Source organism: Magnolia sinica, chromosome 3 (assembly GCF_029962835.1).
Source record: "Magnolia sinica isolate HGM2019 chromosome 3, MsV1, whole genome shotgun sequence".
Taxonomy (NCBI): Eukaryota; Viridiplantae; Streptophyta; class Magnoliopsida; order Magnoliales; family Magnoliaceae; genus Magnolia; species Magnolia sinica.
The window spans coordinates 107,951,642-107,964,057 of record NC_080575.1 but is presented as its reverse complement, the minus strand read 5'-3'; the positions used below and the strand labels follow the sequence as shown (position 1 = coordinate 107,964,057).

Genomic DNA, 12,416 nt, shown 5'->3' with positions numbered 1-12,416 from the left:
ATCTGCCTCATTTTTGCCCATGGCCTCACAGATCTGGAACAGATGGACGGGGTGGATATCTCAAAAACATCACCGTGGCCCCCACCTAGCTTCATGTCCCAGGGATTTCCTGCCCAAGGCTTCCGCAGCAATCCGCGTCCCCGTCGGTGCACGTGTTCCTACTCTTTCGTTGGTGTGGCCCAACTGAGTTTTGGATCTACCTGATTTTCAGAATCCCACCATATTGTGGTCTTTCAAAACAGATTGACAGAGTGAATTTGTCACGGACATGTGGACCCCACACAGCCCCTGGCACAGAGATATCCCTGTGCCCGGGGTCACAGGCAATCCGCTCCGCACGTCCAACGCTTATTATGAGAAGAAGCCCCCCCGGTGTGCCTGTTTGAAAGTTGCCGCGCCAGAGAGAGAGAGAGAGAGAGAGAGAGAGAGCAGCGGGCATGGAAGGAGGGGAGGAGGTGTTAGTAACACCTGGAGAGATATTGGGGAAGGAATCTGATATAAAAGCGGGTAGGGGTGCGTACGTCGCCCCCCACAACCGTACCATCTACGCCTCCCTTTCCGGACGCCGCATCTTCATCCATCCCTCACCCCATTCCCCTGACCAGGTTGCAGTACTAATGCACTACTAGCTACATCTTTTTTCCATTTTAGGGTTTTGGGTTAGGGTTTCTTCTCTCTCTCTCTCTCTCTCGTCATGTTATTTTATTCTCATTGTCATATCTCGCTCTGTGCAGAGACCGATCGTGGAAGTTGTCGGCCACAAGGCCCATGGTGCCGTCCCAGAACCTGGCTCCGTTGTCATTGCTCGAGTAAGCTTCCCTCTCTTTTTTTCTTCATTTGATTACAAGTAAATTCAGTCTTTTAATCGGGCGGTTAGCAGCATCCGATCGGTGCTGTCTTTGTGCTGTGGGCTAACATTTGTGGAACTGACAAGATGAACGGTCTGGATACCTGCAAATGCACGATGTTGCGTCACAAGGTTGTTGCTTCCCACGGGGACCACTATACCTCTCCTTTATTACAGCTTCCCATGTGAGGATATTGCCATCCCAACTTTTGACTCTAAATTCCACCTTTTGACTCTACATTCCTGATTGAGTCCGTTTTACCCATATCATAACTAAGGATCATCAGCTTATGTTGCCTGGTGGGGCCCATGTGTATACATGGTCTGATGATTGGAAAACCCCATGTTTCGGGTGCTATAGCCTAGGCTAGCCACGTTAGGAACATATGCTGAACAGATGATTCTGACCATTGATACATTTTGCTGAATTGGATCACTAAAAAAGAAATTTCTTTACAGTTCAACCCCACATAATGAATTCAAGCTTTCCTTTTACCATGATTATTGGGTTTTTAAGTCAATGGAAATTGTGCCCAGAGGATGGACAGCACAGTACTACTGATTCTAAGACCATCTCAGCATGGGGGCCCCATTGTACGACACGTACTGATGATCGTAAGCCATGACAGGAAAAACGAACTCTTCCCATTTAACTCTTTCCCTCACTCTCTCACTTCGAATAAGTCAGCTCACAATTACAAAATATTCATGTCCTGGTTGGTGCAAGTTCAAAATTTTGCCACCCACAGCCTTTGCACTTCCATCCTGCACCATATTGCGTGGACGAGTTAAAATATATATATTATATATAAGAATGACGCAAATTCTCACACTATCATGTACTCTAGACTCGTTAGTTATGCTAGTGTATTTGGCATGTGTGTAAACATGTGCCACAAGGAGGTGCATACTCCTATAGCCTATAGTTAGTTTAACACTGTTTAAAAACTAGTGGTGACTCTTCAACCATGCATGTCATAATCCACAGTAATCCTGATCGTCCAAATCGCTGACCTGTGGATGGAGCGTGACCCAAAAACTACACAGGTGATGTTAACCTTTTGATTTTCCCAAAAACTATAGACAATGTTACCTTTAACCATAATAATAATAGTAGTAGTAATAATAATAATAGTAGTAGTAGTAGTAGTAGTAGTAGATAAAGTTGTTACATTTAACCATCCAATTGATAGCCACGAAAAGTATGATTTAGAGAAATTCTCCATCCATGATTGGAGATCCACAATTTTGATGGTCAATGAGCTATCACCATTTTGAAAATGTTGCAGAACTAATAAAAGAAGAGTCTAGCTCTGTTCAGAGCAAGCTTGCACGTAGGTACAAGGCAAATCATGTACTTGCAAAGGCGGTTTGCAGCATGACATAATTATCTATGCTGTCCATCTTGAAAGCCCTGTCATAAAAATCCTTATGCAATAGAATCAAGAATGTCCACTTGTTTGATTGTCCTCAGATTGTGAAAGAGACCAAAGGATGAGAGCGAGTTTATAAGAATTCCCCACAAGATGCATGTCCATCCCCTCCATTTTTGGGCCATAACATGCTTAAAATGCGACCCATAAGACGTACACTTCAGATCAGGCATAGATACAGGCTGAGGGCACACACATTGAAAACCCTACATGAGAGTGTACTAATAAGACATGAATGGCATTTTGTCAAAAATGGAAATTCCCTCTTTTTTTATGTAGTATAGATAATTGAAATATGATTCTGTTTAGTGGTTCTCATTATATCTATGACCTTGTGGTAGGTAACTAAAGTTATGGCTAGAGCAGCTTCAGCTGATATAATGTGCGTCGGGCCCAAGTCTGTGAGAGAGAAGTTTACAGGCACAATTAGGTACGTGATGGTTCTAGAACTAAAATGCTTTTGCATGTGAACTTCATTTTTTAGAGTTTCAGGAGTTAATCATATGCCTATAGTTGCAATGGTGGCAGGTTGGGTTGGCTTATTCTTTAACTTTTATGAATGAGTAATGTGGTTGGGTTTGTTTAGTGCATCGTGATAATGCGATTTAAAATTTTTATTGCATCAATTAATAATTCAATATTCTGTATCTTTCAGAGAAAAGAAAAGAAAAAAGAAAAAAAAATTTACGTTGTATCGGCTGATCAATTATTTGGTCGTTGTGTATTTTGTCACTCTAGTGAAGGATGCAAGATTCACATTGTTTTGCAAACTTGGGGTTTGTTACATTTTTCTCTGTTAAAAGAGAATTTTCAGGCATCATATGGCCATTGTTTTATTGAAGGAACAAATTGTTTAGTACATTGGCTTACTGGTAGTGTCCATAGTTGGTGCTCTAAACCATTGATTTGATGAATCCTACTGTGAATTGACCATGGCGAACATCTCCCTTATGGAGCATTCCTAACCACTTGACCACTAGCCTGAAAATGGACTGTCACTAGAAAACTTATAGCATCATTGGATGGGTCAAAGGCTAAGTTTTGGATGGTTAGGATCTCACTATGAGAGGAATTTTGATATGCAGGGTGCTCATCCACCATGAGGCTCATCAGCTTTCCAGTCTGGATCACCGAACCATGGGTCCGACTTGTATGGATCGTGCGCCTCAAGGCACTTGTTCTGAAAATTTGGATACAAGCATCTTTAGCTTGATGGACTGATTAGTTTATCTTGGATGTTCATACTGCTCCAAATGAGTTATATATATATATATATATATATATATATATATATATATAAAATAAAATTTTTATTTAAGATTTCCACATGAACAATTTGGATAGGTTAGTTCTCAGGCTTGAAGCTTTTTTGCCCTCTCACAATGTGTTGTTAAGCAATGAGATTTGGTGGAGGCTTGAGAGAACCCCTTTGGCCTTCCTAGTTATATTGATATGAGCATTGTGGATGAAATATGAAAGCAGAGAAGCTGAATGCTAGTTACCAATTGCAAATATATTCACAAAAGGCAATAATGCCTTATTTGTCTGCTATGAACTTTGTTCTTCCTTTCAGTGAGCTATGATCACAATCTTATGGACACTTTTGGAGGATAGGTGACAAATTTCACAAGTCAATGTAGCAAAAAAAAAGAAGGCAAACCAAAAGGTCCTTGTCTCAGATGCGATGTCAAAAACACTGGAGACTCACTTAAATCTCTTTTTTCTCATTCATTTACTCTAATGGCTGGAGAATAAAATGGCCTCCTAGCTTAACTGAAGAAGTCAATGATGTGAAAGGAAGTGGTTGGTATCACATATTATCAACTGCTTACTGCAGTGACAGATACAGACATCACATCCAACCTATTACCATCATGTATGTCTAGCAAGAGTTTGGGATACTCTGCATTTGCATCCCTTGTTTTTCAAGTTCTAGTTACCTTCCTTAGGTTGCTCATGATTGAAGTGGACCTTCACATGTATGAGGTATTCATTTTCACTTTTAGTTTTGGTTGATTTACATGTTTGTTTCCTCTTGTTCATCCATTGGTTGAAGGGTTGTATGATTCTGATATTTTCTGCTATTGAACAGTGTGTAATTGGGTGATGGTGGCTTTCCGTTGATGCACTTGAGTATGGGATATTCGATGTGCAGACAATACGACTACTGATTTGAATTAATGCACTCAACTTTCTGTTTATATATCATGTTTGTGTGAACTTCTCTTTCATATTTGCCCCATGCATCTTATACCTTTTTATGATCTATGCTGCCTTGCACAGTACAAGTACTTTGCCGTTATTGTACCAGTACTAATACAAGGACAGATCTCAAAGTCTATGAGTAGCATAGATCCTGATGAGCCTTTGAGGAACACATCTGTTAATATCATCGAGACTTAAATTTATCTTGGTTGATGAAGTTGTTGATCAAAGTATCTCTCCATTCACAGGCAACAAGATGTTCGTGCTACAGAAATTGATAAAGTGGATATGCACTTGTCTTTTCGCCCTGGAGACATTGTTAGAGCTGTAGTTGTATCCTTTACTATATTTTGATGTCTGATCTTTTAAAGAAGCATTTTGTTTATGATATTGATCTCCTTGTATTGTTTCAGATGAAAATATTCAATCCATTTTCAGTTTGCTAAGTTGCATGATAAAAACTTCTCTATATATAGGACAGATGACTGTTTTCTGTTATTTTCTTTAATCAATAAATCATGCTGCTTATGCATAATGCATTTTAGTTAGCTCCACGTTTTTTTTTCTCTGTTTCTATGTATGCTATCACTACTATATTTGTTGGTTTGTGTATTTACCACTGAAAGAGTGATTATTCGCTCATGAGAATTGAAACAGCTTAAAGAAACATTTTGCAGTTTGCACTTGCATTAATTCTGATTTTCCTTTCCATGGACCATTCTTAAATGCAAAGTCCCTGTACCTTATATATTTTTAACTTTTTTGAACCAGCTAGCTTTTTAGTAGCTTCAAACTGACAAACGTGTGTGCATATTCTCTTGAATCTGTTCCAAAAGATATTCATAACCCAGATGTATTGCAATTGCCTTATCCATGATAATGATGAATTCATGCATGAACCAATTTCTTTTGCCTTCAGGAACATTAAACAACTTTTTTTTTTAAAAGGACCATTTCATTGATATTGTGAATATACAGAGCTACATATTTCGGGCAGCTGCCAGAAACAAAAACTGGCCCACCTATCATATGCTATACAGAGGAATTTCTTTTAATCTCTCTAATAGATCCCAGCCCCGTGTTATCCAAAAGAACACGGCCCTTGACAATCCTGGGTAGATTGGACACTTCCCGGAAGAAATGGTTGGATTGTAACGAGCTGCCCTGCTTTGCCAAGCCATCAGCTGGGCCATTGGCTTCTCTAGGGATTTGGGAGATCTGAAAAGAACCCCTAGTACTTAGCCTCCTAATTCTGGTCAGCCAGCATTTCCAACACCAGGCACTGGAGGATTTCCCACTAATACACTCAACCACCCATTTAGAATCTGATTCAATTAACACTCTGTTTAGGCCGAGAGAAACGCAAAAGTTCATGCCATCAAGCACTGCTCGTAGCTCTGCCCTGCTGTTAGAAGCGGGGCCATAACCACTGATGAAAGCAAAGATCAGCTTCCCTTGGCTGTCCCTACATAAACCCCCACTGCCGGCAGGCCCTGGGTTTGCAATCGCCAATCCATCTACGTTCAGTTTAAACCAGCCCACTTTGGGCCTGATCCATTTGACCACATCGAATTTTGGAGCCTGGCGAGGTCGGCCTGTGTGACAAAAAGCTGTAGGAAAGAAAGGGGCAGACGACAACGTTAAACAATTGATTTGAAATCTTCTAAACAAGATCTGTGCTTGCTAAAGTCAGAAAAATGATTAAATAAAACAAATCTATCATGAGCTGCATGGCTTAGAATACTCAAGTTCTGTTAAACAATCATTCATGAAATGAAGGAAAGGCGTTAAAAAACGGTTACGTAACGGTAATGGTGTTAACTGTTATGTGTTTATGGGGCTGTAACGGATGTTACAGAAAAAAATGGCTTGTAACGGCCCGTTACAGGGCCAAAACAAGTTTTTTTTTTTTCATTAAAAAAAAAAGAGAGAAAAAATGCTGTATGGTAACAGCAGTGGTTGTTACGGCCACTGTTACCATTATGGAAAACCTTTGATGAAGGTTGTATTGGTGGTTTCCACATTCAGTGGGAAGTTCTGCCAAGGCTTGAATGATGCCGAAAAAATGTGCACCTACATCTTACCTTGACAGTTTGTAATGGCATAGAGCTTCTTCTGGAGGAATGAGGAAGGCTTAAAGCTAGAAGACTGCACACAACCTAGTGTTTTCAAGGTTTTCTAAAACACCATCTCAGAAACATGTTGCAGATGTGTTTCCTGGACCTGCTGACAATTCTCTTGGCCAAGGTTCCCAAGGCAGATGCCATGGAAAAGATCAGTTCCTAACAGAGAAAATACTTGGCTTCAATTTTGACACAGTAAACGGGGACATCTTCTCCCAGAGGCTCCAACTTCAATACCTGGGTTGTGGGAATGTTGAAACACCATGAGGCGGACCACGCAGATGTTCCTCACCCCTAATGTGATTTTTCTTGATTCCGAGAGATTTAACACTTCCTCATGTCATTCACTGTTGGGAGGATCATGCCTGTAATAGCAAAGCTATTTTGTGGATGCTGTTGGAGGATTACACATGAATAGGAAATCTAGTTAGCAGACAAAATGATGAATTCTGGAGTTCGTTTATAAAAAACCTGGCTGTTTATTCCACAAGTAACTTTTGGGTCAGTTGTCACATTTGCTGTTGTATATTTGCTTTTATTTTCCCAATGAGCAACTTAGGTGTGTTGATCCTCAAAAGTAACCATGCCATTAATGCATCCTTTTTCTTTTTCTTTTTTCTTTTTTCTTTTTCCCACCTTTGTTTATTGGGACATGGTTTCATTCTCGTGTAGCCATTCAATAGATTCTTTTCTACAGTACACCAGTTAGAATTTTGAACTTATTAGGGATTAGATCAATTATCCTCACTGTAAAGTTTGTAGAACAACATTGTCGAATTTAACTCCACTAAGCTCTCTCTTGGGGATGCACGGGCATATTACCTTACCACTGCGAGGAATGAACTGGGCGTTGTATCTGCAGAAAGTATAGCAGGTTAGAATTTTTTTTCATGATTTCCTTTTTTCTGTCTTCTGATTGTTCACCAAAATATTCTAATACACTTCCATTTCCTACTTGATATATGCAATTTATATGCATCTAAGGTTGGTTTTGCACTGCACCACGAATTCTATATTTCACTAATTAGTATAGTAACCAAATTGTAATGCCCCCGTCACAGTTTGGGTGAACGGCTTCGGTCGTGGGTCAAGTCCCCTCCCCAGGGAATAGTCTTGCCTTAAAAGTGGTGGGAACAACCCTGTCATTAAAAAGAAAAAAGAAAAAAGAAAAAAGACACATTTTTATCGAGGGTCTAAGCTCCGAATTGCTTTCAAGCTACTTGAAAGGAGCGGAACCGCAGTTTTGTGGCTCACCTTATCATTATGCTTACTATAAATGCGTTTAGTTTTGGTCATCTCCATCTTGTTGATTGTTTGCAGCTCAATTCACATGCACCAAACTGCTATGGATGCTAGATGTGTGAGAAGCCTGGTCACGTGCACATGTGCTCGTATACTACTAACCTACATATTTTGGTGTCATAGGTGGAAACATGGTTCCAATCAGTTGGACGGAGATGCAATGCCCATTGACGGGCCAAGTCGAACAACGAAAGGTTGCAAAAGCGTGTTAGTATCTTGTGTCTGCCGAGGGATGGAGAGCTCCTCCCTGAAGGACACCATGATTTCACTCATGTTGTAAGCAACTCTGATGCCTCTTGTTTCCTAACATATTGTTTATGTCTGAACTTCATCATTTCTTAGAGAAATAAAAAAGGCTAGTAGAATTGTAATAGGTTGAAACTTGGGTTGTTGGTATGTTGGTATCCTGGTATTTCTTTTTTGAAAGAAACGCTTGAACATGCGCATGGCACACAGCACAAAAGTGGAGTCATAGGGCCCTGCATATCAGCAAATGCAAGTTTTTGGATGTGCTGGAATTCTTATATGTGGGCCCATGGTTCAGTGAACTGAATGGCTGATCTGGTTGCCCTTCCCATGTATGGGGATTATAAGGGAACCTTCAGGATTTGATGATCACAAAGTTCAATATGGCAGCGTGGAATTAGCCGGCTAGCAAACCAAGCTCAGTAGCTAAGTTGGGAGTGTACCCCCTCTCCCGAGGCTAGCCAAGCTCGGTAGCTAAGTTGGGAGTGTACCCCCTCTCCCAAGGCATGGCCCAGGACCGTCTCCTTATCGTGCCATTCAGGGAGGTGGTGGCCATAGTTCTAAAACTTGGCGACTTGGCCGAGTCAACTCAAATTATTGAGATTTCAAGCCAAATCACCACAGAAGTTGCTGGCAAGCTCGGCTTAGTTGAGATCTGGCCAGACTCATTCAATTGTCTAGGGGACTCGGTCGACTCTACATGACTTGAACCGGTTTGCTCCCTGGGTGATTGTTTTTCGTAATTATAAAATAAAATAAAATAAAATAAAATGAAAATGTGGAGGGAGAGATTCCAACACTAGCACATTCTTTGAGAGTCAGGTGACTCTGCTGCCAAGCCTAGCAACTTTTTGTCACCTTTTCATATTGATACAATTTAAACTAATTATATATATAGTAATTAAATATCAAGTCTTGAGTCTTTGGGTAAACCCAACCCAGCGGATTAACAACATTCCTCATTAAACGGACTGGCCCAAATATTGTGGTAAGACCCCATAAAGCTGAAAAGTCTCTTAATCCCGAATGGCAATGATTGTGGGCTGGGAGAAATGGCCCCACATAAGTGATGTGTATGTAACTAGCTGATCCGTTGGACAATGTAATTCCACCACATGTAATCCCTCCTTTCTATCTGAAAAAATAAGATCATTGAAATTACCATTTAAATGTTTTTCCCCACTGAAGTGTAGTACCATCCCTATGGCAATCCTCATTTGCTAGTAAGGTCAAGGATTTTTTATGAAAAAAAAAAACGGGTAACTTTTTTCCCCACCCGTGATTCTCTTTTTGGTGGAAAGTAAAATTAAAGAAATTGGTTTTCTTGGAAAATTGCCTCCAATTTTCTCTCTCCCTATTTTTTTAGTTTTCAGAGGTGGACTACAGATACTCGGTGGTCTAAATAAAATGATTATACCTTTTCTAGTTCCACCAATGTAGACTGTTCATTCTCTAAACTATTGATAATGGTTAGGATCATCCAATTATTGTGGCTCTTGACAGTGATGTGCAGCTAGGGATGGGATGCACATGATCGGCAGGGCTAATGAGGTCTTTTGAGTATAATCCATATATATATATATATATATATATATATATATATATATATATATATATATATATATAATCCATATATATATATATATAGGGTTAGCTTGTTAGTTCACACCTATGTCAGTACACGCACTCCATGTTAGCCACCCCCGCTAGGGATCGATGCCAAGACCTCAAGTGTTGAAACGAGGTATCTCCACTCAGTCTGCCAGTTGAGCTATGGATCTGGGTATTTTTGAGTATAATCCATATGGACCATCTAATCTCCAACCCATTGATTAGATGGTTAAGATTATGTCAATGTGCTTTTTGGTAAGAACATACATTGTAGATGGTCTGGATCAATGATGGGACCTTTTTGGTATAAACAATATGGATCATCCATTCTCCAAACCATTGATCAAATGGATAGGATCATCCAATCAAAGTGACTTTTGAGATGGATGGCCCATCAGAGTGGGCTGCACATTATTGGCTGTTCAAATCATGATTGGAAAATATAATCAATACGGTTTGCACAAGATGGTGTGGCCCTTACCATGGGGGTCACCTTGATGTATGTATTCTATATGCAAGCTGTCCATATGTTTTGCCAAATCATTTTAGGGCATGAACCCAAAAATGAAGCGGATCCAAATCTTAGGTGGACCATACCATAGGAAAGTGGTGATTGAAAGGGCCGTACTGTTTCCAAATGTTTATTCCCCGCCATCTGACCTGTTAGTTAGGTCATGTAAACCTAGATGAAGGGGAAACCATATCAATTTGATACAAAACTTTTGCTGCCGATAATAAGTTTTAAATGGTCAATTACTACTGTTTCTTATGGTATAGTCCACCCAAATTTGGATCCACTTCATTTTTTGGTTCACTCCTTAGAATGATTCGGAAAATCGGATGGACCACATAGATATAGAATACATACATCAAAGTGGACCTACGGTCACGCTGCACCATATGAGTGCGGATTGGCTACCACCCCATGACCTACTTAGAGACGAACGGCCACGTTGTGGCCCCTGTGGGGCCACCATCATTTATATGTTTTATTTACACGGATCATCTATTTTGAAAGATCATTTTAGGGCATTATTCCAAAATGGAGGTAAATTAAAAGCTCAAGTGGACCCACCACATGAAGTAGTGGGGATTGAACTCTTACCATTGTTTGTTTCCAATGAACCTGTTCCTAAGGTTATATAGACTTGCATGAAGGTAAAACATAAATATAAGCTTGATACAAAACTTGTGGCCCCAAAGAAGTTTTCTACGGCTGGCTTTACATACATTCATTGTTTCATGTGGTGTGGTCCACTTGAGCCTTCAATCCACCTCCTTGTTGAGCTCATGACCTAAAATGACCTATCATGGATAGATTACACTAGGCCCCAAAGAGCCATTGACACAACCATCCGAGTCTAACTAGGTGTGGGGTAGTACCCAATCCATATCCATTCTCCAACAACCACATAGGCTCCAGTTCAATCATCAGTCCCAATAAGAAGAGAAGTGGATTTTACTGGTTTTGGGGATAAGGGTTTGACTGTACCATCCCATCAATTTTCCCAAAAAGATTGAAATTAGATATGGGTTTGAATGCAGCACCCATCAGTTAGCAAAAAAGAAAGAAAGGAACTAGTCCAAGTATGTCACATCACCTTACAATATTTACATCTCAATCCAAACCATGGAAAATATGTTTTTGACAAAATCAAATCAAATGCACCACCATATTTAAACATATGATTACTGCTATAAAAAGCCACATGGGAATAGTCTAATAACATCTATTTTCCAATCTATATGACCATCTATATGCATTGTATCAGCCCACGCTGCTGATTTATTGGGTGTGTCAGTTTGAACTTTCGAATGGTGGAAAATATTGGAAAAAGAATATTGCACATTGTACATGTGTTTATTGGGAAGTTTCCATGAGCTCGACTCACCGTCTGATAGTGAAACATGTCCCCTCCTCACGTTTAATTGGACCGTGGATTGTTGGGTGGAGCCCACCTTGATGTTTTTAGAGAAATCTACTATTTTGTTAGGTCGTGTTAGGACATAGCCCAAAAATTAGGCAGATTCAAAACTCAAGTGGGCTGCACCACGTGAAAAAGTGAAGATTGAATGTGGTGAGGCCACATAAGTTTTGAATCAGGCTAATATTTTTTGTCTTTTCATTTCGTCGCATCAGGAATGACCTTATGAGCAGTTTGGATGGCATATAAACATCATGGCAGATTATGAGACTTTTCCTTAATTTTTCTTATCGTGCAGCTAACTTTAGTTCTGGGTATACCTGACAAGAGCCGGCAAAACAGCCTAAGAGATTTCTCACGAACATCAATGCGCCTCACTTAACTTCGTTTGCATCTGCTCATATTAGGACATTACACTTATGCAAATTCAAGTGGGTCACATCAGATGAGACGCACACCATCGAAACCTTTCCAAGCCACTGAAGGTTTGGATCAGCCAAATTCTTATTCTTTTCCTTCATCGCATATGCTCTCACCTTATGGATGGTTTGAATATGCCAAATAAACATCACAGTTGCCATTCTCACCATTCCCTATTGGATGGTCCACTTTGAGTTTTATATCAATATGAGTTTTGTACAAATATTCTAATAATATGAGTTGGCCATGTGGATAGAGTGAAACTGACACAAACATCAAGCGGCCCCCACTGATCTTTTTGTCA

At 40.0% G+C, this 12,416-nt stretch overlaps 1 protein-coding gene across 2 annotated transcripts; it reads left to right on the top strand.

Annotated features, from left to right (window-relative positions):
- The first annotated feature begins 363 nt into the window (after nucleotides 1–363).
- On the top strand, nucleotides 364–8,281 carry LOC131240617 (uncharacterized). 2 transcript variants are annotated; one of them, XM_058238942.1, is made up of 6 exons: nucleotides 364–605; nucleotides 735–809; nucleotides 2,622–2,710; nucleotides 4,734–4,818; nucleotides 7,401–7,482; nucleotides 8,034–8,281. In XM_058238942.1, the coding sequence occupies exons 1-6, from the start codon at nucleotides 438–440 to the stop codon at nucleotides 8,120–8,122; spliced, it is 588 nt and encodes a 195-aa protein (XP_058094925.1). In that variant the 5' UTR covers nucleotides 364–437; the 3' UTR covers nucleotides 8,123–8,281. The 2 variants fall into 2 exon arrangements, with proteins under 2 accessions (XP_058094925.1, XP_058094926.1); XM_058238943.1 differs by lacking the exons at nucleotides 4,734–4,818; nucleotides 7,401–7,482.
- The last annotated feature ends 4,135 nt before the right edge of the window (nucleotides 8,282–12,416 follow it).

Coding starts and splice junctions, on each gene's coding strand:
- LOC131240617 (XM_058238942.1), top strand. CDS start 438: ATGGAAGGAGGGGAGGAGGTGTTAGTAACACCTGGAGAGATATTGGGG. Junction 2,711..4,733: donor AAGTTTACAGGCACAATTAG/GTACGTGATGGT, acceptor CTCCATTCACAG/GCAACAAGATGTTCGTGCTA. Junction 7,483..8,033: donor ATCTGCAGAAAGTATAGCAG/GTTAGAATTTTT, acceptor TTGGTGTCATAG/GTGGAAACATGGTTCCAATC.